The sequence below is a fragment of the Drosophila guanche genome, unplaced genomic scaffold, assembly GCF_900245975.1.
Source record: "Drosophila guanche unplaced genomic scaffold, DGUA_6, whole genome shotgun sequence".
Classification (NCBI taxonomy): domain Eukaryota; kingdom Metazoa; phylum Arthropoda; class Insecta; order Diptera; family Drosophilidae; genus Drosophila; species Drosophila guanche.
The window spans coordinates 8,669,486-8,697,209 of NW_022995743.1; the positions used below are offsets into that span (position 1 = coordinate 8,669,486).

General features: G+C 44.7%; 3 protein-coding genes across 4 annotated transcripts in view; all 3 read right to left on the reverse strand.

Moving 5' to 3' along the window:
- Nucleotides 1–2,764, reverse strand: part of LOC117579318 (la-related protein Larp4B) — a 34,437-nt gene extending 31,673 nt beyond the window's left edge. For both annotated transcript variants that reach the window (XR_004573461.1, XM_034265134.1), the window contains exon 1: nucleotides 2,197–2,764. The gene's annotated coding sequence lies outside the window, so the exon portion shown is untranslated. The remainder of the gene's footprint in view (nucleotides 1–2,196) is intronic.
- Nucleotides 2,765–14,735: 11,971 nt separating this feature from the next.
- LOC117592685 (activating transcription factor 7-interacting protein 1-like) lies at nucleotides 14,736–27,671 on the reverse strand. Its single transcript, XM_034286646.1, has 5 exons — nucleotides 27,477–27,671; nucleotides 24,014–24,158; nucleotides 20,969–23,957; nucleotides 20,468–20,907; nucleotides 14,736–15,222 (listed from the first exon to the last, which is right to left on the reverse strand). The coding sequence occupies exons 2-5, from the start codon at nucleotides 24,114–24,116 to the stop codon at nucleotides 14,774–14,776; spliced, it is 3,981 nt and encodes a 1,326-aa protein (XP_034142537.1). The 5' UTR covers nucleotides 24,117–24,158; nucleotides 27,477–27,671; the 3' UTR covers nucleotides 14,736–14,773.
- On the reverse strand, nucleotides 15,235–16,432 carry LOC117592687. The gene is made up of 2 exons (XM_034286651.1): nucleotides 15,765–16,432; nucleotides 15,235–15,703 (listed from the first exon to the last, which is right to left on the reverse strand). Exons 1-2 carry the CDS (start codon nucleotides 16,403–16,405, stop codon nucleotides 15,274–15,276), a joined length of 1,071 nt encoding a protein of 356 aa, XP_034142542.1. The 5' UTR covers nucleotides 16,406–16,432; the 3' UTR covers nucleotides 15,235–15,273.
- Nucleotides 27,672–27,724: the final 53 nt, after the last annotated feature.

The following is a 27,724-nucleotide window of genomic DNA, read 5'->3' on the forward strand; positions in this document are numbered from 1 at the left end:
ACGATCAGTCGAGGATCGCGTAAGGGCTAACATTATGGCAGGTCATGTGACAGCCAGACGGCGGTGGGTAAGGCAACAAACACTATTATTATTTGTTTACACAGCGAGCTGTTTGGATAGCAATTGAAGCCCAGTTCTGGAATCGATTCACACAGCAGCAAAAGAGAACTTTCAAAACTTTTAATTAGGTATCGGATATCAGATAGCTCTGGGATTGGCTCGCGTTCGCTTTGGCTGTGTACACATGTATGTATGTTTTTCTTGTTTGATTAGATAAGCAAATTTACAATGCCTGCGGGCGGTATCAAATGTAAATTCTGTCTGACAGTGATAATATTGTCGACTGCCATTCTGCCTCGCTGCTGCTTTGTTTTTCCCCCACGATGGAGTGCCCTGCCCGTATGCGTGGAAGTGTGCGATTGCCAAATACGTCTGCCAATCAATCAATGAAAGGTTTTACTGGTGCCTCGTTTTGAATACATAAAATCAATGGCAGCAACACTAACGCTAGCAGCCAACAGAGTTGAATGGAATATCTTTCAAATCTTAGCCATAAAAAGGAGACTTTTTAAACGTTAAACCTAATGGTTACAACTTAGCAGCAGAATCCGGGTTCTATTGATTTCATGTTACAATCAATTATGATCGGAAATTCACTGTCTTTGGGCCTGAAAACCGGTCCAATTGGTTAAGCGAATACAAATAGATGCGAATTCAAACCTTTTTGGCCCCCGGTAATCTTTTACTTGAAAATATAAGCAATGCGCTCAGTTCGTTTCGCAGGTCAAAGGTTCGAATGGCCAACAAGAAGTAAACAAATACTCGGAATTGCTATTATCTACGATGGATATCGAGTAGTTCTTGGGAATCCCTGTGAAAATGCCAAAATTTAAGCGCAATCATTCCAGAAGAACGCCTCATCATTGCCACAGGGGGATTTTTAGCTAAAAATCTCTATTTAAATTGAAATTCCATGTAAATTCATTAGTTGCGATGATTCAGAAGCAACAATACAAAAAAAACCGGCAATCATCCAAACATTTATTTTTACACACATTTAATTATAGCCTTTATGGGCAGCGCCAAACAATTGATTAACAAATTAAATATAGAAACACAACACGGAGAAGGGGCCAGCGGGATCAAGTGGGGTGCTGGCTTTTCTCGGGAGAGTTCAAGTGAATTTATTGCACTTTGGCAGCAGCTCTGATACAGCGCATACCGCGCCACAGAGATACAGATGGAACGGCGGGCGCAGTGCATGAGCACGCGTAAAAAGCAATTCAATGTCAACAAGAAAGGCACGCCAGCTGCGTTGCCCGACGCTATTGATACCCTATGGCAGATATTTTCAATGGGTTGTCTGTATTAATTCTATAATTTGCACATCAATGCATGTCGGTCTATACAACAATTTAACAATTGGTAGAGCCACAGAGAATCACAAGTATACCTGTTAATGTTCCAATTGAACGAAACAGCAAGGTGCCTCTGCAGTTGATTGTTTGTCTAATTTCGCTGGCTCAGCATTTTGGAGCCTACGTTTCGTACAAAATCCAAAGCGCGCCAACGATTTAAAGCTGGCAATGCCGTGCAGTCCACACCGAGAGCGACAAGACGGAGAGGGAGAGAGCACGGCAATGGGAGAGAGTCCGATTTGTTTGGATAAAATTGAAAAGTTGTGTGTTTCCAGCCGTTTTTGTTTTCTGTTTGCTTCACGGGCAGCCGTTAACAGAAATCAATTAACGGCTCTGATGCACAGAAAGCAAAAGCAGAGAAAAATCTTCCACACAGAAGCAGCCAAGCTACATTTCGCAGATGGTGAAGCTCTCCTTATAGTGTAAATTGTGGGCCGCACTCTCTGCCTACCTTACGCTTCGCAGACCATGGGCAGCAACGTGCTAAACGCTGACACAACACAGCTGACTCGCCTCTCGCTCTCGCACTCTCTCGCGCACCAACACAGCTGGAAATGTACTGGCAGCGGCCATTGAGAAAACAAAACCAAATAACACAAAAAACGAAGCAAAAAGAAACAAATTTCGCAATGCTTCGAGATTTTACTGCGCTACCGTCTCTTTTTTAACTAAAAATAATAATAATAAGCCACCGATGACGACATTTTGAACGTGAACATGGTTTCTTCGACAGTTTCTAGAGGAAATGTTTACAGAAAAATACACTGTGCACTCTTACCTCTCTTTTTACTTTTTCTGTTGTTGCGCGCAAGAGAAAGATGTGGCAGAGAGAGAAAGAGAGCTGCCTCTGCCTCTCCAGGTGAGGTGCCTGCCTCCGCACAGACTTGACTTTCACAAAAATAAACTCGAAAACTGGGCAAAATATATTTATTTGCGTTTGCTTTTCACTTTGTATCCGCCGCCGCTGCACTTTCTCCGCAGAGGAGTCTCACTCACACACACAATTTTCACGTGCCCCAGAGGAAAACAGTTTTCTTTTGTATGCTATTTATCTGGTCAGAGCCGTTTCGTTGCTGTTTTGTGGGCCATTGAGCAATTTTGAAGGCACTTGTACACTTACACACACGCACTCCACTCACACAGGTACGAGACGCACTCACGAACCGTACCGTACTTCTTTCAGTGCGCTTCTTTTGTTGCTGCCTGCACCTTTTCGCCTTTTGCTTATATACTCGCTCTCCTTCACAATTTAATTCACAAACCAAACACAGCCCCATCCGCAGTTGGGGGGTGGAGAAAAAAACAAGGCAATTCGCTGGCTGTTTACACGACTGTTTTTGGCCCACCAGTGTAACTGCGGAATTATCGATAAGACAGCAGCCAGACTCTCAGAAATATACCGAAATATACCATTTCGTTTGGAAATATACCGTAAACATACCGAGAAAAACTCGAGTCGATTACGTGGCGTGCGGTCACACTGACAGCTCCTCGAATTTAAATTGGGAAATATTTTGAAATGGTTTAGTTTGGGTGAAAACTGTTGGCCTATTGTTATTATTTCTATTTAACAATCTTTAACACAAATTCAAAACATGCGAAAGGCATCACAAAATGCGCCCGTAAAACCTGAACAAGTCAACAAAAGATTCCAAAAGAGCTTCCCAAAATCCATTGCTGCACTGACCACAGCTCGAAATGCAATAGTCTGAAGGGATTACCTTCAAAGGGGGCTTAGTTTATGGACAGCATATTCCTACCACATATTATGTGTATTGTTTGGGGGTTTCCTTGAAAACACTTTAATTTGCAAGCAAAAAGTATTCCCTCAGATCTCTTCGAACAAACAAAACCCCATTAAGTGCTCATTAAGATCAGTCGACTGGAAATTGGACCACGCTCGGACCTTTAGCCGCCTCGTAATGATTATCCAAAGCATTAGCAAGCCGAGAAATTTAATTACTCCAAAAAAGAAGCAAGAACAGAACACAACATGAAGAAGGAAGCAAACAACTCGAGGCATAATTTGGACCCATCCCAGTGTGGAGGGGGAACAAATCACAGACTGGACTGCGTCGAAACAATATCTTCATTCCTTCATCCTAACAATAAATTGCTGCAATAGCATTGAAGAAAATGCACAAATTCCTGTCATCTTTTATTTGTTGCCGCGTTGATTACGGGAGAGAGGAGTCCTGCCACTCCCACACAAACAGAAGCCAAGCGAAACGCCACTTGCCACAGAATTGTACGAGGAGTGGGTGCCCAGTGGTGGGGTATGATGGTGGATGATGATGCAGTGGGGCACGAAGAGCGATAATGATGCCGTCGGGGCAAAGTGTTGCCGAGTTTATAATGAGCGACAGAGGCAGTCAGGCAGTGGCAGGCAGTTCCCCTGATTTCCGCTGCCAGTGCGTCCAGCAATTGCAGCAGCAGCGGGATTATGTTCCAATGCAATCACAAGGACTCGACGGGGCCCGACCAGGGGGAGGCAAGCAAAATACTGAGAAAAGGAGGAAACACAACTAATGCCAGGAATTTTCCTGGCACAAATAGATTAAGATATGAGAGTAAAGCGTTTCCCCTTTAGTTTTAGTGTTTCTCGGTGGAACAGACGCCACTGGAGCATCATTTTAAGATGCTTTGACGGCTTGCTGCTTGCTGCTTGCTCCTTTTTTGTTTATCTTGCCGGCAACTCCAAGCTGCCAATGGCAACGCCGACTTGGAGGGCAACGCAAACATTCAGCTGGCCAAAGGGTTTTGTGCAGCATTTAAAGAAAAATCATCAAACTTGACCAGCAGTTCCAGGCGCCACTTCAATCTACAATGAATCATTCATTCCATTTGCTCGACTGTGGCCTCCATCCCACCCATTCGACACTGCCATTCATTGCCAGAATCCAATTATTCCATGGCTGTGTGGCTCCTGTCTCGCACCTCACCGCATAATTTATGCTCCCAATGGCCATTGTGTGTGCCATCTAAACACCAAACTCGGACCAGAGTTGGCAGTGCTGATTTATCATCCAAATAAAGGTAATTCAATGTGTGCAAATAATGGCCCAAAAATGAGACATGATAATTATGCCTGAAAGCGATTTTCGGTTTATCCTTTTAGTGGAATTATTTACGAGCAATATTGTGCACGTAAATAGAGAGTTTCGACACTGAAATCTGACAAATGGAGCAAAAATTCCATCTAATCAGCAGAGGAAGAAGAGCACCATTAAAGAGAGAGCTTAAACGTGCCACGCGTTATGCGGCAGCGCCCCTCGGCTTGAAGATAGATTGCAATCAGTAGATTGTTTAGGATTGAGGCGCTTCAAAATGGAAAAGAGAGTCAGCTGGAAAATAAATTGGGAATAAACTGGGAGTTAGTCCATCCATTAGCTAAATTGCAGCTCTAATCATGCATATTTTGTGCACATTTCCAATTTAAGTTATTAATGAGCAGAAAACAGAGTTTTCAGCTTTCATAAATTGCCATAATTTATGACCTAAAGTCGTTTTGGAATTATTCAAAATTATATTTTAGTGCTGATCCTTCTGCGTTTTTTGGTTTTGTGTCACAAATCCTTGGCCCAGGGCAGGGGCATGCGGCATGGGCCATGGGCGATCAATAACATGTTAAAACACGTAACAAACTTGGGGCTCGTCACGGCGCGACACGTAAAAATACGGCAAAGCCAAGGAGAAAGGAGACAAAAAAAAAAACAATAAATCGATTCGGCTACAGATGCACAAAAAAAAAAGAGAGAGAGGCAAAAACGAGGGGTGACATTTGGTTGTGAACAAGAACAGCGCCTGCCATGGCTGTAAGGCCAGAAATCACGCTGCTGGCATGCAAAATCCCACACAGATTTCAGCCCGGCGAAGGCTTCGAGGCAAAAGCCGTGAAAAATGTGCACCACCCCGAACCCCAACCGGAGAGACAAACAATGGCCAGAAAAACTGATGGTACGGGGCAGAGAATGTTTCAATGGAAACAATGGAAACAAGTTAACTTAGACAAGCAGAACGAAGAGAGAGAGAGAGAGAGCTGCTGCTCCTGGCACGATAAATTCATATAAATCGCGTTAATTTCAACCGCAAAGCACAGTTTAAATAACTCAAATGGCTCGGAAGGCTGCCACCCAACACACAGAGTCGACTGTCGACTGGACCTGCATCTAAGCTTGATAAAATGTTTCCTCTGCAAAGCTCAAGACAAATAACCGAGGCCACATCCCCCCCCCGCGCCACCCAACCAAACGTACAAAGTCCCTGTCTGGGCTGGAGCAAAATGATTGGAATCTGGTGGAGGAAATTACGTTGTGAAATGTTTGCCACAATTTGTTTTGCTTTTAATGAGTTATTCAGTATGCAAGGACAGGCACTCCCTCCTCCGGCAGCTCCTGTTCCTGCTCCTGCTCTTCCAGAGGAATTTAAGAGGCTTTAAGCACAGACTTGGACGCTCTCCCTCTACCTGCCCCGCTCTTGGCGCTCCACTCATGCCTCAATAATGCGACCGAAGTGCTGGCGAGTTATTTTAATTGCTGCCAATTATTATCCACATTAATTGTGTGAGTGTAATTGGGCCGATTGTAATTCTAATCACTGGGCTAAATACAGAGCGATCAATGAAAGATTTGCACAACAGTTTACCATGTTCACACATTAACGATCGCTATGAGCTAAGCTGCTCCGTAAGAGGGGGCAGATACTCCTTCTCGCTATAATAATGAACTTAAACTTAAACAGATCCCTCGGAACAGGATTAGCATGTCCTTCGGGCAGTGAGTGGCCCCCAAACAAAAGTTGAATCAAAAAGTTTTCTTTTTCCTTATTTTTGAAGGTGCCACCGCCAGCCAACAACCCTCGAAAGGGAAGCAAAAAATAAATAAGTGCCCTGCCAAGAAGCCAAGAGCCGACATAAACGTTAATTGTTGCTGGTCATGACACAAGAGCCCACGGACCCGGCAAATGACATTGCTGGAAAATACAATTTGCCTTTTGCATAAACTAAGCCACAGATGGAGAGAGGCTTTTGCTAATGAACTATCAAGGATATGCAAGACGATTGCCAGAAGCCAGAATGACCCTCGATGGGTGGGGGGCCTCAAGTCAAGCGTAAAGGCACAGTTGGGGGGGGGGCAAGGTCATGGGTGGTTATGGCTGAGCGATTGTTGGCCAACGAATTGCATTCGATTCACTTCAGTTTCATTCAAAATTAAAATCCAATCAAGCAATAAATTTGTAAGCGAAAGAAGTACTTTTCTCTCTCTCTCTCTGTTTCCTTTAAGCCAATTAGTTATTATTCAATTGAGAGTGCCAGAGATGTTCATTCTACAATACAGGGTACTCCATATTTCCATATATGCAAGTCAAATGCAAACCGACAGTTGGCAGCACTCACATCTTTCGGCATTGCCACTTCCTCTTTGCGCACCAAAACGTGTGTTTGCATAATCAAGCAGATGAAAATGACAGAAAACAACAGCAGCAACAGCAAATTCTAACACAAATGCGACACCAAAAATGCTGAGAAGCAAGAAAAAGCGAAGCCAAATCGAATGAATGACAAAAGTAAACAAACGCAAAGAGAGACCGAGAGAGAGAGAGGGAGAGAGAGCATGGAAACCCTACAGGCAAACCCATTAATCTTTGCTCTGACGCAGCACACACGCAGGTGGGGGTTGAGCGACGCTTCTGTGGGGGGGGATTAGGAAACTTCCGACCAGAAACCAACACACGTCAGTAGTTGGCCCAAAGCCCCGGTGCACCTGTGGCAGCGACATTCTGCGATGGTCTAAAACAAAGTTTATATGTGGAACCATTTCAACGTTAGGGAGAGACACTGTTTGTAAAAATAAAACTCATTAAATGTTCATTTAAGTCAACAATTCCATCAACTTTAATCCGCTCGCCCCCTCTGTGCAAGGTGAATTCAACAACAAGGTGTCGCTGTCCGCTGTGGGGAGCAGCAATAACTTATTCACCACGCGCACCAGAAAGAGATAGAAAAGTGGGTTTACACCTTGTCTCACTGTAAAGCAAACAGCAAAAGGTGCTCCCATGCCACCAATACTCGCATAAAATGTATTATGTTGTAACAACACTACACTACACACACGCTCTTTCCCCCACCTCTAATTATTTGGTTTTGCCTTTTTGTCTGCTCGTGGCGGCGGCTCCGGCCAAAGGAACGGAACTCACTCGGCTGGGAATGAAATTTAAAACGGAGCATTGTGTGTGTGTGTGTGTCTTTCGCTGTGGAATTAAATTAATGACAAACAATTCTTCAGTGTCTTGTCACTGGTGCGTACTTAGCACGCGCCGGAAATGTATCCATATCCGTTTGAAATTTTTCCATTGTTTTCCTGTCTCATGGAGCACACATGAATGGCAGTCCCCCCAGCAAATTGCCGTTCAGCATAAGGCCTGTCGAAGGACTGTCATTAGGCGCAAAATCGACGAGGCCGTGGGGGACCATGACCACGACCACGGCCACTCGCACATTAACAGTCGTCCAACTACGAGCTCTATTAGCCATAGTTGACAGCTGTGCCCGGGCAGGAACTGCTGCTCTTGGCCCGAAACCGCATTGGCCTTGATTCCGTTTAATCAGTTGACAAGTTATCCAAACTAGTGCGGTTTGTGCTCCAGTTCTTGGCCAGTAAATAAACCCTGACAGTGGCAAATTCATCCGAATGATGGCCAGGCTTTGTGGTAGGTAGCTGTTTTGTCTTTGATTTGGAGCATCAATAAACCAACATTTAAATGAGATACAGAAATGTAAGTATTTTGTGGATGGTAATCAGAATTCTTAACTCAAAATGTTGCTACAAAATAAACTACAGATATGTAGCCGGTGAATGGAAACAAATCCACAATAAATGCAGTTAAAGATAAACCTTAATAAATGTTGCTCTCAAAGGTAAATGTTGTATGTGAATAAATGAAAATACGAAAACATTCAGGAATCATTTGTAAGCTGTACAAAATCTGCAATTTTCGATGTTTGACAGGACAGAAGTGCCATCAGTTTTATTTGACATGGCTTTTGCAACATCAATTTGTTGTCTACGGATATGCCCATCCTTTATGCGCACTATTCCCCAGAGCATGGACAATTTCTGTGTGATTTTCAGTGGAAATTCTAGGAAAAATAATTCCACTCTTTGCAAGCTTAAAGCTGCACTGAAATTGATGAAATTTCTTAGAATTCCTTCGCTCAATGTCCCAGCTCTTGGCACTTTGCGACAGGTTTCAATATGGCCAACACATGTCCCATAAAATACAGCCCACGCCCTGTGCCCCGGCCAAGGGTCGAGTCCAACAAGGGGAAAGCAATTGAATGGCAAATTCCATTTTTATTATTAAACAAAAATGCCTCCACCCATAGCCCCATGCCGATGATAAATGTGTGTGTTTTTCTTTCACGGCTTGCTGTGGCATTGAACTGGAAATATTTTATACAGCAGCAATCTCTCCGAGCATCGAGACGATACAAATGTATAAATTACCGCAAAATAAATTTTTGAGCAAGTCAAACTTGTCTTACCTGGCCATGGCTGTGTGTACTTCTGGGCTCTCCACCAAAAGTCCTTGAGAGCTTTGTCTGCGCCAGTTGCTTGTGTGTATCCTGTGGGCGGCCTATGTGCTTACAGAGCTACGGCAAGGAGAAATCAACATGCGGGACTATGTTAAGGATGAGCCTTGCCCTACAGTTTCGGCAGGCAGCAGCCACTTGTGTTGTTTGTCCCTTTTGCTCTGCCGAGATGATGGAATTCAGAGATTTATGCCTTAAGGGCTGCCTGGGGATTTGTTATCGTGTCCTTTTTGGCCTGGCCTATACTCCACTTCACACGTATAAATACTGGATTGTATTCAGCTTATATACAGAAGAGCCGCCAGATAGATCCTTTGTTTGCTCTGATTTCGATTGGGTGAAGTTGCTCCTTTGTGGCTTCGATTCGACTGAAAATGGATAAATAAAAACTGTTTTATAGTTGAAGCAGATGATGATGATGATGATGATGATGATGGTCGGTGGTCTTTTTGATAGCCTGCTCTGTGGTTTCCTTTCTGCTTTCAATTTACATAAGCAGCAACATCATTAATATTGCAAATGTGTGTGTGCGCGCGTGTGTGTGGTGTATCTGCGGGCTTTTGCCCGCTTTCGAGCACTTCTGTCATTTCATTTCTCCATGCTCAACAAATTCGGCTTGTTGCAGACATTTATCACATCAGCCCCAGCCCCAGCCCCAGCCCCAGGCCCCAGCATTGCTACGCGAACATAAATCAACCCAGGACAGCTTTCGCTCTCCCACACTCTCTCTCTCTCTCTCTCTCTCTTTTTATGCCCCACCAAATGCAATTATAGTTCGCTATTCAAACAGCTCTTAATGCCAAACGACAGCTGACCAGAATTTCCTCCTCAATGGTTTCCGATTTGGTTCTTCTACTCTTCCTCTGTTCTTCTTTGGTTGAATTTTATGGATTCGTGCATGATTGATTGCTGTTCCTGTAGTTCCTGTAGAGAATGTTCTGAAACACAAGAACAGCTTTTCTTGGGCCAAGTTGTGTCTTTTAAGATTCATTCAGTCTTTTCAGTGACTGCTTTCCAACACTTGTCAGTCTACAGTGGTGAGCACTTAGCCGTTTAGCAGTTAGTCTAGCTTCAGTTTCAAGCCAATATTTTAAGCCGTTTGTTCCTTCAATTTAGGGCCAAATCAATGTTCCAACACTCGAGAACCATAACATAAGAGCAGGCTGGCCCAGCGAAGCCCAAAAAAAAAAACACGCCTATTACCAGAGCAGTTTTATAGTTCCGTTCCCCTCTCTCTCTCTATCTGCCGTTATGAGGGGTGCGCTGTGTGGGCGTGTGTTATCAGCTGTTTCCCATTATGGCTTCAGCGGAAATATATGTACGAACAGAGGCGAACATTTGAGGCGGAAGCAGACGCTCGCCCCTGGCAATACAGACACACACACTTACCCGCGTTAACCGATAAAAATAAAGGCAAGCCCAAGGAAAAGGGGAAGCAAAAAGTGGAACTAAATGCGTATACGTAATGTGAGCGAATCGAAAACCCCCGCAACCATACACACCCACCACAGGGTAGTGAAAAACAAAACAGCGATGGAAGCGGAATGGGAAGAGAGGAAAAGAACAGAAAAAACAATAGCACCGTTGACGACGAAGTTGGCACTTGCCAAACAAACAAAAAGCACGAAAAGCGTTGGCGGGAGGGAGGATTGGCTGGACGGACTTCAGAGAATATGGGTCTTTTGAGTCCCCAGAGAGTTTTCGAGCATTGAACCTAGTAGATTTATGTACAGTTGGGCACAAGACACTATATAGTTTATTATTTACCACTATCAAGAGGCTCTAATAGTTTTTTAGTTCCCACTGGTGCCTAATCTAAAGATATCAATATGTATTACGATATGAGCAAACTAGAGAGCAATCCACTTAAGGATACGGGAACTAAGAAATTTTTAAAGCACAGCTCAATAGTTGATATTAATTATTGGCCGTAATCGTATTTATTGTCAAATTTTAATGCATCACTGGTAGCAAAAGTGTCATCTCTGATCTCTATTTCTCTCTTATTGTGTGTCCATTTACCGTTTGTTCTCTTTGATGTCAGAGCTTTAAGAGCGGCCCACATTACATGTGTTACAACTGCATGCTGTATGTGTAAGAGAGAGAAAAAGAGACCACCACTGCGGTTAAACGGTACAAATAGGTAGAGAAAACCGTTGCACCTTAAACGCGAAATAGGAAATCCAAACAAACGATTAACCATCTCGAAAATGTTGACCCTGCTACTCATGTACCAAAATAGGAGTGTTCTCCACTAAAGTTTTGGTGCCAGATGATTTCCAAATCCAACGAGAAATTCGCAGGTGACACCGGATCTCTAGATATTTGATTTTTTGAGCACTTCGGAATCCAGGCGCATCAATCGCAGGGCCACAAACGGTTCACATATAAAGGAGGCCACCAAAGAGCGAAGAAAACCCAAGCAAAAATACGTTTGCAGGCGACACCGTCAGGGAAATCGAAGCGCAACAACAAAAGCCCAAAAAGAAGCACACATAGCACCGCATACTGAGCCACACACACAAACACACGTACATACATGCGCGGGCAAGCTCATGGCAGCTGCCATGGCAAGTAGCCGAAAGAGACGGAGCTAGTGCTAGCAGAGACGGAGGCAGAGGGCTGGAGACCAACAAACAGTGGAACAAACGGATGGCGCTTGTCACTTTTGTTGTCTCGATTCGATTTCAATCTAGTGTGGAGTCTGAGTCGGACCTTTAGCCGGACATATTAGTATGCAGAACTGATAATCATTAGGTAGGACGACTCACACACACGACGCTTGGCAGGGATAACGGCGCTATTTGCATACGAATAGACAAAGAGAGAGCTACAACAATCATTGCAAATGCACGACTAAGCTGCAGCGAACAAAGGAATCGAACTCGAAGTACAGCAACGAAACGCCGGAGAGCAGTCCCTCTGGTATGTCCAAACATTTTTTAATTAATGAAAATTGCGCAAAGAACACTGAAAAGCTTTCAGCTGGACTGGTCTCAAATCAAGGTAATGACAGATCAAAAGTGCGAAAAAATGTTCATCAGCAAAGCAAGACAGTTAGAAAGACTCGTTAAGTAAATGCGAAATGAAGTTATAGCGATAGGATAGTTATTGCTATCATAAGAAAACATTAGACTTGACTTCAAATTTCCTTACGAAATAAATAAATACATAAAAAGACACCTGTAAATTCTACCATAGCCAATTTGACTTAACCCTCCCGGGTTTTTATTACCGCAATTTGCTATTTATCAACCAATTGATGGGCACCCACATAGCAACATAAACAAGCTCCAAATGGGGCATTTTTTAAGAAGGGGCAGTAAAAAACGATGATGTTTTTCCGTACTACTAGACGGAAACTGCATCCACATGAAAGGCTCTTTGCTCTGTTGCTCTCTCCTTCAGAGGCATGTTAACGAAAACTATAGCATTGTTAAGGGTCTGATGAGAGCTGTCGCAAGGAGCTTAATAACTGTAAGTAGAGTAGGGTGCGGTGCCAGGGGTGGGAGTACGTGCCAATGGCCCCAGTCGAAGTAATAAACACACGCACAGCCCAGTTAACACTGGAAATGGGCCCCAAGTGTCAGGACTGTGTGCTGGGCGGGCAGAACATGCAACAAACGGAACCGGGGAGAGGTGAAGTCTAAGAAAATGGGAAATGGATTTTCATTGCTAGTTGCTTTTGTTGCTTTTGTGTGTATTTCAGGGTATTCAGGATATCCAATTTCCCAAAGATTAGTACAGAAAGAAAAGCAAAGAAATCCGTTCCAATTTGGTTTGCTGATCAATATCTAAATATGGAATCTTTTAATGCAACAAAATCCATCAATATATAGCTTCAAGCGGAGTTCGGAGATGGATCGAGGGTAAATAAACTTCGGCAGCCCGGATAGAGCTTCCTACTGGTTTGGCTTTTTTTTTTGTATAATTACTACGACATACCATGTATTGTTTTCTTTGTGTGAGTGTTGTTCTTTGTGTGCTGTGGCTAGCACACACAACGGTAATTTAATTAACATACATAAACACACTCACACACAGAGCCTAAAAGGGAATGTGGAGCACAATAAAACAAGGGACGGAACGAACGGTGTGGCAGGCTGATTAAGGGGACAGTTTGCTTGAGGCACTTACCACAAAATTGTATCAAAACAGCTCCTCGTAATCGATATTCAGTGTGTAATCGAATTGAGCATGCGACACATTTGCAAATAATTTTAATTAAGGGGAGGACGCACGTGCTTCACTTGAAATATTTGCATTTGAAATTGTTTTCCCGATTTGATCCACGCAGCACAAACTTATTTTTGACATTTATTTTCGTGGCTTACAATCTGGCTTGAAGCTGTCGAACAGCGCTCTAACTGTTCCGTTATGACAGCCGCGAACAGCTGTTTATATGCCGCCGTAAGTTACACGTTTAACCGTTAGACCGTTGACCGTCGACCGGGGGCGACACAACCGTTAAGAGTCGCGTTCCGCCAGTGTATGGGCTAGGCTAGTGTCGAGGATGCGACTTACCTACTCTTTTGGGGACAGTGTTGCCGTGCTACGAAAGCACAGTCAGGGCCTGCGCAGAGTGTCCAGCTCAAGAGTGAGAGAGAGCGGTGAGAGAGCGACCTGCTGACTGACGGAACATCTGTGTTTTTGTTATTATGCTTTTAGAAGGCAGGCAGGGCGAGGCAATGACAACGACACAACATCAATTCGATTGTGGTGAATGGAGCACACAGATTACAGTTCTTTCAATAAATAACTGTCGAATAATTGATGGTACAACCAAAGAGCTAACGCTACTCTGATTGAAATTAACCGTACTGCGGTACATGTGTACATACAGGATGCCTACGATTGGCACGGACTGCTGATGTACAGCCACTCACACTGGCACAAGTCCGTATCCGCCGTATCCGCCGTATCCTTGCCCATGCCCTGTATCTGTGTGTGGCCCAACGACTAATGTCAAGGTTCTTGGCTGCTGTTCAAAATCCCTCAGCACGGCACGTGGCCACAGAGAGGCCCGCGGCACGGAGGGAAGGGCGGTTGGGGCGATTATGCCACTACCAGGCCAATCCTGCCGCTCTCTGTCCCTCTCTCTCTCTCTCTCTTTCTCTGTGTCTCTCTATAACTGTTCTTTCTGTCCGACACGCTGGGCCCTCGCATGAATGAGCAAAAAATGTCGCGACAAACCCAATTCCAAAGCCAATGTCAAGTGCAAGCGGAAGCAAAGGATAGAGGCAAAATCTCTTAACATGCACCACGATTACCCCACTTACCCCACACCCGGCAAAAGCCTTCGCAGTGGGCATTCAGCATTGGGGCCAATGGCAATGGACGCCTGCTCAAGTGACCGACCCTCCGCCCAAACTGGACGGCACACTCACGCTAATGGGCGTGCATCTATATTTTATAAGTCATCGATTGCAGTCGTCCTTCCGCCATTTCACAGCCACAGTGTATGTACATAGGTGGTACCGTGCTGATGGATGTTTACCCCTGGGCAAGACGTAATTTCAATGCCGTAGGTCGACTGCAATTAAACACCAATTAGGCAAATGATTATATGGATGTATTTGCACTCTGGCTACTATGTAATGACCCCAGTGCTCGAAGATGTACTCTTTGTCAACTAATCCCAGACAGACGCTACAAAAACAGCATACATGCCGGGTGCTTGACGGTATATTCGTTATCAGCTGTAGTCGCACAGTCCATACAGCAAAGAAGACAAGTCTTATGGTCAAAAAGCGACAGGGATCGATTATGACCAGGTCTGGGGTACACTGAATGGTCCGAAGCGCTGATGAGCGTCCACGCCACGCACAGCGAAATAGTAGCGCTGATTCTCCTGAACCTGATTAAGCGTGACAGCCATGGGCAACAGCATGGCTTTGACGTCGCCCACGTGCCTCCATGAGTCGGTGCTGGGCTCATGTGATGTCTCCTGGTACGAAAATATCTGATACGTTACACAGTCAGCAAATCTGGCACTCGGATCCTCCAAGAACCAAGAGATTGAAATGCCTGTGTTTATGAGACCGACGCGTATGAAAGGCCGAGATGGCGGAAACTTCCAGGCGGGATTGAAGGGCTGTGCAGGCGATGATGGCAGAGGAGCTGGATGCGAGTACCTCAATCGAGTGGCGGCAGGCGGTGTGTTCTCCGACCGAATCTGCATCGTCACATTCGATCCAAGCGAACTGCGCTGACCTGTTGAAGATGACGAACAGAGTTAGAAAGCGATCAAGGGATTAATTCATTTCAAGACTCACCTCCACTATTATTGGCGACAATTTGTCTGGCATGTTCCAGCGCCATTTGCAAAGGCGACAACCTCACAGTATTTCCATTAACACCTGCGGTTCTTGCCTCAGACATCGTTGCCCTCCTTGAAATTCTCTTCCTGGGCATGTTGGATGTTTTCCGTAAACGTGCGTTGGCCTCCGCAGCGGAAGCTGCAGCCACCATAGCTGCCGCAGCATCGTCTTCGTCTGTGAGATCAATTACAGCCTTTTCCATCGGCTTGGCAGGAGCCAGGTTTGGTTGCTGCTGGCCATAATTGAGAGCACTGCCGTCACTGCTGCTGGCTGCGGAAACGGGTACAAAGACGATTCCCGTTCCCTTGGGAGGCATTGCGCGCACTTTTGTTGGCTCTTGCTCACCCTGATTGGGTCCAGGAACAGGGCGGGTTCTACGAGGAATTAGAAGATTCTATAGTAAAAGAGCAAACCGTGTGTAATCGGATGACTTACGTTGGATATTGCTGCTTTTGCGTCGTATAAGGACTCCTGTTCCTCATCGCTGCTGCTGATGCAGTGCTTCCTGTGTGCTTTGAGGCATGCATGGGCCTCTGAGTTCCAGTGGGAGAGGCCTGTACGCGACTATTGTTGGACTGGTTGTTCAGTCCAGACACTGGAAGCTGTGGGATAACCTTTTGCAAGCATCCTCCCCGTACCGGCGGCGCAGAAGCAGTGCCAGGTTCCTGGAATGACTGCTGTTGCGCGTTCGAACGCTCGCCTGAACCGCCTCCGAGCAACTCCTGCAATGGCGAACGTAAAGTAGATGTGCTCCCCTTGGAAGGAGTGCTAGTACTACTAGGAGGCGCCAACAGGCTGAACGCAGCATGTGTCTCATCTCCAACCCTGGTAACAGAAATCTCCTTCATGGCCTTGAAAGGAATGCCTACTTGCAGTCCAACAGATCGAGTAATTTTCATCGGTGCCGTGAATTTTATACTCTTGGCATCCAGATCTGTCAGCAGCTGCTTGTGCACTGCGTCCAGGTCGTGAAACTGTTTGGTTACTTCGGCAAACCTGCCCCGATAGATGGCAAGCGTCTTCTCATTTTTGTCCAGCTGGGAGCGGATTTCCGCCAACTCACTTTTCACCATCATACCCTCAACGACCTTCTGGAGGACGAGTCTTTCCAGATCATCTNGGGCATGTTGGATGTTTGCCGTAAACGTGCGTTGGCCTCCGCAGCCTCCATAGCTGCCGCAGCATCGTCTTCGTCTGTGAGATCAATTACAGCCTTTTCCATCGGCTTGGCAGGAGCCAGGTTTGGTTGCTGCTGGCCATAATTGAGAGCACTGCCGCCACTGCTGCTGGCTGCGGAAACGGGTACAAAGACGATTCCCGTTCCCTTGGGAGGCATTGCGCGCACTTTTGTTGGCTCTTGCTCACCCTGATTGGGTCCAGGAACAGGGCGGGTTCTACGAGGAATTAGAAGATTCTATAGTAAAAGAGCAAACCGTGTGTAATCGGATGACTTACGTTGGATATTGCTGCTTTTGCGTCGTATAAGGACTCCTGTTCCTCATCGCTGCTGCTGATGCAGTGCTTCCTGTGTGCTTTGAGGCATGCATGGGCCTCTGAGTTCCAGTGGGAGAGGCCTGTACGCGACTATTGTTGGACTGGTTGTTCAGTCCAGGGACTGGACGCTGTGGGATAACCTTTTGCAAGCATCCTCCCCGTACCGGCAGCGCAGAAGCAGTGCCAGGTTCCTGGAATGACTGCTGTTGCGCGTTCGAACGCTCGCCTGAACCGCCTCCGAGCAACTCCTGCAATGGCGAACGTAAAGTAGATGTGCTCCCCTTGGAAGGAGTGCTAGTACTACTAGGAGGCGCCAACAGGCTGAACGCAGCATGTGTCTCATCTCCAACCCTGGTAACAGAAATCTCCTTCATGGCCTTGAAAGGAATGCCTACTTGCAGTCCAACAGATCGAGTAATTTTCATCGGTGCCGTGAATTTTATACTCTTGGCATCCAGATCTGTCAGCAGCTGCTTGTGCACTGCGTCCAGGTCGTGAAACTGTTTGGTTACTTCGGCAAACCTGCCCCGATAGATGGCAAGCGTCTTCTCATTTTTGTCCAGCTGGGAGCGGATTTCCGCCAACTCACTTTTCACCATCATACCCTCAACGACCTTCTGGAGGACGAGTCTTTCCAGATCATCTCGGGTCATGTCTTCAAGACTCTTTATTTCGGAGGCCAAAAATACGTTATGATTCATTTTGCAGGATTCTTTTCACTTTTCTTGCTCAGTTCAGAATCTTAAAAAAAATATAAGGTTATGTAAGGTTATAGGTCCACATATTTTGTATGTGCACTTGCATTCGCTCATGAAGCAACTATAAAGGAGGGCCCGTCGGCTTTTTAGAGGGAAACGTAACAATGCAGAGAGAGAGAGCAACTTTACAATAATAAGAGTACAAGCTGCTCATACTTGCGTCCCACCACGATCGTGGGGGGGGGGGGGGGGGGGGGGGGGGGGGGGGGGGGGGGGGGGGGGGGGGGGGGGGGGGGGGGAATGACCAGGGGAACGCTGCCGACACGGGCACTCCTTTATAGTTGCTTCATGCGTTCGCTGTAGTCATACATACATATATGTAAGTGCGTGTAGACTGCAGTGTGTGGAAAGTGTTATTGTATTGCTGTTGTACACGTGTACACATATATAACTCGGTGTATACCTTTAGAACGATTTCATGTACGTGCGCACTTTTCTTTCAAACTTTGGCGACGCGCTAGCGAATGGTTCACGGCGGAATGCCCAATAATACAACAACAAATTTTCAAAAAGTCAGTTTCGAAGAGAATGTCCGTATCTATCAGATCCCCTAATAAAGATTTGATTGGATCATTATTCATTTAGCCAGAATATAGAAATTCGTTTGCAGTCGCCACTTCCTGCGTATTCCCCCTCGCTCGCACTCTCTGCCTCGTGCAGTGTTTGGCACTGAGGAAGATGACTGCTTAAAAGGCGTGTTGGTGTGGGAAGTGATGTAGATGTACGTCAAACGTTTCATACGTAATAACGTTACTCCTCTCTGTATTGTTGTTGCGCACGTGCACATCTGTAACTTGGTGGATAATAACAAGATGCCCATCTTTGGAAGGGTTTTTGGCGACGCACCACACTTAGTTCCCCAGAACAAGCGAATGGTTCATAACGGGATACCCAATAACACACCAACAAACCAGCACGTCTCGTCATTGTGTGTGTAGTAGGACTTGCGAGAAGATGATGAAATAAATGTCTTCGGTGCTCGCTGTTATTAAAAGCATGATCCTGCTTTGAAATTATAGCTTGTGGTTTACATATGAATCGTCTGTGCGTGTCGGTGAACCAACAAACTCCAAAACTAGCGCAAATGTATTGTTTTTGTTTTGTTTTTAATGCCATACGGGCATTAAGAGTAGTTCAGTACGATCGTAAATTAAAAAGTCCACTAAATTTTATGCTTACCTTACACAAAAATGTAACACGTTAACACTTCACCGATTGGCATTAATTTAAATATGGCGACTTATGACACAGAGCCGTCCAGGGTTGATCTTTCTCTTGAAGTATCGAGAAAGTTTCGAAATGGTGCGAACAATCGATTATAAATTAAATACATGAATCTCCTTGAAACACTGGGAGAAAGGACCTGGAAGCGCACGGGGATTCTGGCTATCTTATTTGTGTCTATAGTTCTTACTAGAACTCCCGCAGTTTACATTTTGATCAGTCAATCAGGGATGATTCGTATTTTCGGTATCGATAGTGTGCGGAGTGAGCGAGAAATGTCAGGCAGATGGTAGTTTGTCAATAAAAAGAAAGAGATATCACGAGATGTTGGTAGGGAAACAGGTAAAATATTTGTCATTCGGATTGAGGAGTGTATTTTATAAGTGAAATGAGAGATATGATTATAAGATAAATATGAAATACAAAGTACAGAGGGTCTTGTGTTGGCGTGATAGTTGATGTAGATGACAGACGTAGAAAAAATGTAGTGTCAAATTATCGTATTTTCAATATCGATAGTGTGTCAAATGCGAAAAAACACAAAAACAACAATATACCGAGTACCAGGTATAAAAGTTGTGACGCGTACTAAGCGTCTAACACGTTCCTGCTCGTTTTATCTTTGTCTATTCAAACCTACATATGGTAAGTGCAAGATGAAGCCTGTTAAAATATGTAAAATAAAGTTTTAAATCAAAATTAAATTCGGGTTTGCTCATTGGATATTTATTCAATATTTGTAATATTTCATGTAAGTTTATAACTTAATTATCTGGAGAATATCTGTATTAAATAAAATCATGAATCTTTAATTCCATTAAATACTTTTTTAAAAAAGCTTGGGCCGGGCTTATGACAATATAAATGTTATCCGAATTGTCGTAATTTCCTCTGGATTACATTTCAGTACCTACTTATCCGTTTACACTTTTTAATCTTAACATGACATTGAGAAATAGGCTCTTAAATCTAAGCTAATTATTCTGGCTAATTTTAACATCATCGGATAGGTCCGATGCAGACGGTATATCTTAGAAACAAAAATATATTATCAATTGGGGAATTAAAACATTAAAAGAAGCTGAAATGCCACGATAAATAAATTAAATTATAATATAATATAATGCTCTTATAGTAAAAATATGACCCGATTACGACCAGGTCTTGGGTACACTGAATGATCCGAAGCGCTGATGAGCGTCCACGCCACGCACAGCGAAATAGTAGCGCTGATTCTCCTGGAACTGATTAAGCGTGACAGCCATGGGCAACAGCATGGCTTTGACGTCGCCCACGTGCCTCCATGAGTCGGTGCTGGGCTCATGTAGTGTCTCCTGGTACGCAAATATCTGATACGTTACACAGTCAGCAAACCTACTACTCGCATCCTCCAAGTTCCAAGAGATTACAATGCCTGTGTCCATAAGACTGAACGCATACTCTCCGGCTCTACCGCCGTTGAAGGTCCGCCCTAACTTCCCGACACGTCCGCTACTACCGTCTCCTCGACCTACGCTCATGGAGTTAGCTCACCGCCGTCCGCCGCACAAGAGGCTGGCTTAGACGTAGCAGTGTAAGCTAGGTTCGCTTGACGCGACTGGACAACTTCTACTGCTTGTCTCAATCTTTCGAATCAAGGGATTAATTCAATTCAAGACTCACCTCCACTATTATTGGTGACAATTTGTCTGGCATTGGCCCTCGGCATTTGTAAGGGCGACAACCTCACAGTATTTCCATTAACAGCTGTACGACCACCTGCGGTTCTTGCCTCAGACATCGTTGCCCCCATAGAATTTCTCTTCCCTGGCATGTTGGATGTTTGCCGTAAACGTGCGTTGGCCTCCGCAGCGGAAGCTGCAGCCGCCATAGCTGCCGCAGCATCGTCTTCGTCTGTGAGATCAATTACAGCCTTTTCCTTCGGCTTGGCAGGAGCCAGGTTTGGTTGTTGCTGGCCATAATTGAGAGCACTGCCGCCACTGCTGCTGGCTGCGGAAACGGGTACAGAGACGATTCCCGTTCCCTTGGGAGGCATTCCGCGCACTTTTGTTGCACATTTTGGTCCTTGCTTACCCTGACTGGGACCAGGAGCTGGGCGGGTTCTACGAGGAAATAGAAGATTCTATATTAAAAGAGCAAACCGTGTGTAATCGGATGACTTACGGTGGATATTGCTGCTTTTGCGTCGTATAAGGACTCCTGTTCCTCATCGCTGCTGCTGATGCAGTGCTTCCTGTGTGCTTTGAGGCATGCATGGGCCTCTGAGTTCCAGCGGGAGAGGCCTGTACGCGACTATTGTTGGACTGGTTGTTCACCTGAGGTGCTGGGAATGAGGTTCCAGGCACTGGTCGCTGTGGGGTAACCTTTTGCAAGCATCCTCTCCGTACCGGCGGCGCAGGAGCAGTGGCAGTCGCAGCAGGAGACTGATTGTAGGAAGCGGAGGAACGTGGCGCTGGCAGTGGCTGCTGCTGGTTTTGCTTTTGATGCTGCTGCTGTTGCGCATTCGAACTCGCGCCTGAAGCGGCTCCGCGCATCGACTGCAACGGCGAACGTAAAGGTGATGTGCTCGCCTTGGATGGAGTGCAAGGAGCCGCAAACATGCTGCCAGCAGCATGTGTCTGATCTCCACCACTGGGCGCAGCGTTAGGCTTCATGACCTTGAAAGGAATGCCTACTTGCAGTCCAACAGCTCGTGTAATTCTCACTGGTGCTGTGAAGTGTGCATTCTTGGTCTCCAAATCCTTCAGCACCCGCTTGTGTACTGTGTCCAGGTCGAAAAACTGTTTGGATACTTCGGCTATCCTGCGACGATAGATGGCAAGCGTCTTCTCATATTTGTCCAGCTGGGAGCGGATATCCGCAAACTCACTTTTTACCATCATACCTTCAACGACCTTCTGGAGGACGAGTTCTTCCAGATCGTTCCGGGTCATGTGGTCAAAGCTCTTGCGAAAGCTCTTTAGGAACTCTAGACGCAGCGGCTTGACGTCTGCTTTGAGCTCTGGCTCTGGTTTCAGGTGCAATTTTAGCTCCTTTTGGTCCTTTATAGTGAGTGGGTCTTCCTTCTGGACCAACTCGGAGTCCACCTCTTTGTCCTGTACTTCCAAGTCGATATGAAGTGTGCCATCATTGGAGCAACTCGAATCGGAGTCATCAGTCCTGATTTTCTTACTGGGTATCTCGTCCTTTCCTTCCGAGGGGCTGGAGTCTAAGGAATCGTGGCTACGCTTAGCCAAAGTGGTAATGGGTTCCGCCTCGTGGGCATCGTCTGAGTTGGATATGCGAGTCTTTTTATTCTCTGGGTCCGCATCAGGAGCGGACTTTACCTCTTGTTCTTCCACATCAGAAGTTGCTTTCTCGGCGGTTCCAGGCTCGACAGGCTTCGTCCCGTCTGATTGGACATTTTCAGCGGGACACAGCAAGTTGCTGCTTGAGCTGCTGTCCCCGTCTTCCGTGGCAGTGGCAGTCTTTATCTTATCTTGTGGCGTCAGCTTCTCGAACTGATCGCTCGCATTGTCGGAATTGTCCGCTTGGAGTTCTTTGCTTTTAGAGGGCTCCGCTGGATTAATTTTAGAATCATTCGGAGTGGGGGAGGATGACACCTTTTCGGAATCCTTGGTTGCCTTATCTTCGTGCTTCTTTTCAGGCAGTTCCTCTTCTTCGTCCTCGGATACCAAAACGACGTCATTTTCTAAGCTGTTAGTCACAGCTGATTTGAGCTCTTTTTTCTCCGTTGGATCTGCTGAATCCTTGGGCTTTTCAATAGGTTCAAAGAAAATAACTTCGTCATCTGAATCTGCATCTTTGGCAGCTCCTTCAGCGGATACTTTCCCCTTGTACAACTCCAATTCCATGCCCTTTCCATCAGATAATTTCTGTTGTAGGATCTCGGGAGCTCTGTCTGTGACACCATTAGTCGTCGGCTCCATTTTGTCCCCCTCTGTGGTTTTATCTTCCGTCTCCTTTGCCACCTTTTCGCCCGCATCTTTGTCGGTTTCCTCAGTTACTTCCGTTGCCATCTCATCTATGGCACTCGTGGTTTCCATCGTTTCCTCCGTCTGAGTTTTATCCTCTGGCTCCTGGGTATCTTCTGGGTCAGCTATCTTTTTATCTTCTTCATCAACTTCCATTGGGTCTGCTGAGGTAGTATGTTCTAGGGTCTCCTTGGCCTTATCTTCAGTAATATCATCTGTAATCTTCTTCTGATCTTTAGCTAAATCGGCATTTTTGTCCTCTGTTAAGTCCTCCTCGCACACAACACACTCATCCGATGAATCTAAATCGATTACTGATATAGTCGAGGGATCCTTATCAGGGGCTTTTTCTTTGAGAATATCCTCATCCGAGGAAATGTCATCTAGATCATTAGAGGGACTTTCACGAGCATTCAATTTATTCTCGGCAGCCTTAGGTGGTTTCTCTACGCACACCTGTGACTTCTTCAATTCCTGGGAGCTAGTTGCACCAAAATCATCTGAGCTCGAAATGCTATCCAATGCATCCATAAAGATATCATCCGAGGATTGTCGAAGCTTTTCCTGGCACCCGGCGGCAGAACTATCCCCATTTGTTTTCTCTGTAGGTGTTTCCACATGAGATGCTACTTCGTCGTCTTCTTCAAGTTCCTTCACTGACTCGGAATCTTCTTTCACTTTTTCCATGAACTCGACGTCGTTTTCAGCTTCAGCGGTGTCAAGTTCTTCAGTAATTTCCGCGGCTTGCACGGAACCTTCAATCTCATTCGTACTATCTTCAGTTTGACTTTTCTCCACCGAATCGCGCGTCACGCTGCTTTCACCCGCGACAGCTTTTTTGTCTTCTTCTTCGTTTGGATCAGCTGTGATTTCCTTGCCGACGACAGGGTTGATTTCCTCTTCCTTATCGCCATCGTCTGCCCGCCGCTCAACGACGGCCGCCTCGGGCTCTTGCTCAACATCTTGGTCGGAAGCTGGCGAGTCCCTGGGACAATCCACAATTGAACTGATTTTATCCAGCAAAGCGTCCAAGTCATTTCCCGCGTTTCGCTTTTCTTCCAATATACTACCATCTTTGACGCTCTTGAGACATGCTATTGCAATTGTTTCATTGCCATTAGTCAATTCCTTTAAATCATCGTCATCCCCGGAAGACTGTCTCGATCCATTTCCGATTTCTATAACAAATTTAATGCATGAAAACATCATCTTTTAATGTTCAATTTGTACTTACCAATGGGGCTGGTCTCATCATTGAGTTCGTCGGGGATTGCTCCCATGATTGCGCCCTCTGTTGACAGTTCTTCTAATTCTGCATTTTGACTTATTTCCATCATTTTATCGGTGTTTTTTGTTTGTTTTAATTGCAAAACATTGAACTATTAAAGAATAAGAAATTCAATATCAGTAAGTGACTTTCGGACCAAATGTAAAAGGAATCCAAAGGAATTATATTCTCCCAAAATTAAAACTATATAGCTTTAAAAGCTTTTAGGAGAAAGCTTGTGCGAGCTTTTCGATAGTTTTCGGCTTCACTGGTGCAAAGGTCGAGAATTGGGTTGGTTTCCCAAGGAGGTTTAAGTCTTCCAGAGTTAGGCATGTGACGTTCTCAAGGGACACAACCCGAGAGCACCCGTCCAACCAGGAGACAAGCGACCGATAAATATGCGAGTCAAGACGGATAATGGGTTTTTAGTTATTTTTTTTCCTAATCTAAACTACTGATCCCAAAACTCCAAACTCCAAACCAGAAATATAACTCAAGACCACCAGCTTTCTGTCTGTCGCTTTGCGCTATTTCGTTTCAGTGTGTATCTACCAAACCAAACCATGTGTTGTTGTTTTTGTAGGTTGTTCCGAGCGGTCGGTCGGTCGTTCGCTTGTCGGCGAACGCGAGCGCAACAACAACGAAGGGGCTGCAGTAGAAAGAAACAAAGCAAAGCAAAGCAAGATAAACGGCGTGCGAAAAGAGAAGGAAATTTTAAGGGAACTGGAGGAAAGGTGAAAAATATTCAATGGGACGGGGACATCAGGGAAAACTGTTTATGAATCGTCGCTATAATACTAACAAAAGTGAGGTTAGGTTATGTCAGATATGTACTGTGTGTGTGTGAGTATGTAAGAAACATAAACACATGTGCATTTTATATTTGCATTTATTAAGTATGTATACCGAGTTATTGTTTGAGGGGACTTACTTATTTTATGGAAACTTGATGGGGCTTGAATTGCTTTTTTTTTTGTTTTGAATTATTTGATTTTAACTACTAACTACACTTGAAGAAATCGAAATGACAGTTCTCGCCGAGTTCACTGCGCGACTGAACACGGTACCAAAGCGAACGTCAAACCAGCTGACGGCGAGCGCAATGAGAGCGCTGCGACTGAAATCGGCGAGAGAGGGAGAGAGCACGCACGTCGTTGTGGTGGTCTAGGGAAAGAGGGCGTGTCAAAGTGGGATGTGATGATAAGACTCGATAGTGATTCTACAATTGAAATCACTTTCACATGCATCTTAAAGCCCTTACGCTTATTTCCAACCGTACATGATGTATACATATGTACATCCATATGTATGTAATTTAATTGTAGGGCAGCAGTGAATTCTGACTATAGTTGTATGTATGTCAAATGTCCTAGAGTCGACAATGACGTTGTACGGGTTTCGGCATAGCAAGTTGGCAGTCTCGCTTATGACGTCGTTGCTCAACAATATGAGCAATAAGAGTAAGGGTAAGGGGTTTTGAAATTGTGATTGACCAGGGATCTTCGTTGGTTCACGAGTGAACCCCGCGCCGTTTTGATAACAGCGCAAAGCAAATCAAACGTAAAATAATGGCAAAGGTAGCGCCGCGTTTTTACAAACACATGCGCTTCATTGTGTGCGAGTGGGAGGTTAAAATGTGAGAATTGTCTGCGAGAGCGGGACGACCGTATGATTTGGGTATGCAGGGGGGGGAGGACAAATGAAATAAATATTTTTAATTTTTGTTTCTTCCGAAATGAAATGTTATTTAACACCAAATCCCAATAGCCACAACTTTAGAGGTAAATAAACAGTTGTACATACATAAATACCTACATACGTACATAGCTTTGTTTGTAAAACTAGTCGCCGTAATAGAAAAGTGGGAGGGGTGGGGTTATCAAAATAATGTCTGCCGAATGCAAAAGTTAACGTTAAGACTTGGAATCTAGGGTTTAGAGCTATTTAATGCAGTTAGGACCTTGCCAGGATACCGGTTTAGAATATAGTTGAAGAGCGAGCGAGAGGGAATGAGAGCGAGAGAGTAAGCGAAGAGAGTATGCGAGAGAATAAGACGTACAAATATATATACGAACATACATATGCAGCTATATGTACGTGTGTGTGTACATATAATTGAATAAAGTTCGCGTAGCACCGAATACAACACGACAAAATTGTTGTTGTAGCGTCGTCGGACGATGAGACGAACCGAAAGATACAGCAGCAGAGTGAAAAAGCAACAGCTAAGACAGACGCAAATACAAATTGAGGCGAGGGTACCATATTTTCTGGTCGAATCTTTTATTATGAATAACTATTGGTCCTACCAGGGGAGTTGGAATGATCCGAGTATAGATTGAAACTATGATAGGTTTCCATTCCCTTTTCTATCATAACATAAGAGTTTCTCGTTCTCCTCGGATGGTATCGTTGTACTCAAAAATGTTTGCACAAACAAACACATACAACCATAGTACATAGATACAGGCCATACATTTTTCTTGGCATTTTATTAGCGAAAAAAACCTAACTGGACAATTGGCTTGAAAAATCAGATTTTTGCCTATGGCTCGGAGTGGACCAAACCCGCTTGGGCGTTATGTCCATTATATCTGTTTCGCTCACACACACGGCTGCGACCGCTTTAGCAGAGCCGCGTGTGTGTATATGTGTGAGCTCGTGTGTATATCAAAATGTAGCTGTGTGTGTAAGAAATTTTGCAACGCGTTCACATTCTTTTTAGGTTACGTATCGATTTTGGTACAAAGTGAGGTTAGGTTGAAAAATATATACGCTGGCGAAAATGCAAGGGATCTGAACACATTCATGCAATCCCCAATATCATTCTATATAAGGATCTAACATAACATTACCTTCCAAGCCGCGACCAAAAAAAAAACCAGCTTCAGCCAAAAGTAAAAGCAAAAGGGGCACATTTTTTATTCATCTATTAAACATTTCAATGCTTGCATGGTTGCCAAGTCTGCAACTCTGGTGGTGATATATTAAATAAAATGGAATTTCATAAGCATTTATATGTATACTTGTGACCATATTGTGGTGCAGGGTTGCCACCGGTGATAAGTCAGTCACCTTTTAATATTAAATGCATGTTTAATGGCAACAGCTAGGCTGATGAAGCTAAGGTGCATATTCTAATGGGACTACGTCGATGTATCAAAATATTCGACCAAAACATACATGTGTTATGACTACATATACATATATACGCCTGTATCGAAACTACCTGACAACTCTGAAAACAAAAACAAATGCTTTGGAAATGGAGCCCATAGACGACGACGTGTGAAACCAATCTAAATTGGATCACACAGAAGTAATAAATCAAATAAACCAGTGAAAGGTAGCTTAAATTCTAGAGCCAAAGCCAATACACTAATTAATAAAACTTTAAAATACCATAGTTTCAAAGAAAATGTGCACTTACCCCCTTAAGACCCGATAAACGTGTTTATTAACTGGATTTAATTATTTAGAAGTCAAACTATACCATGACCCAGCGAAGAACGGTTGGTATTCATTAGTTTAAATATTTTTAACAGTTTTTTTCACATATTTGTTTACAAATCTTCAACGAAAATCCGCGTCCGAAGCCGCTTCTTGCTGAAACAGTGACTAAAGTGAGAGCAACAACATAAAGGTATAAAAGAACCAGTTCAATCATCCTAGATCCAA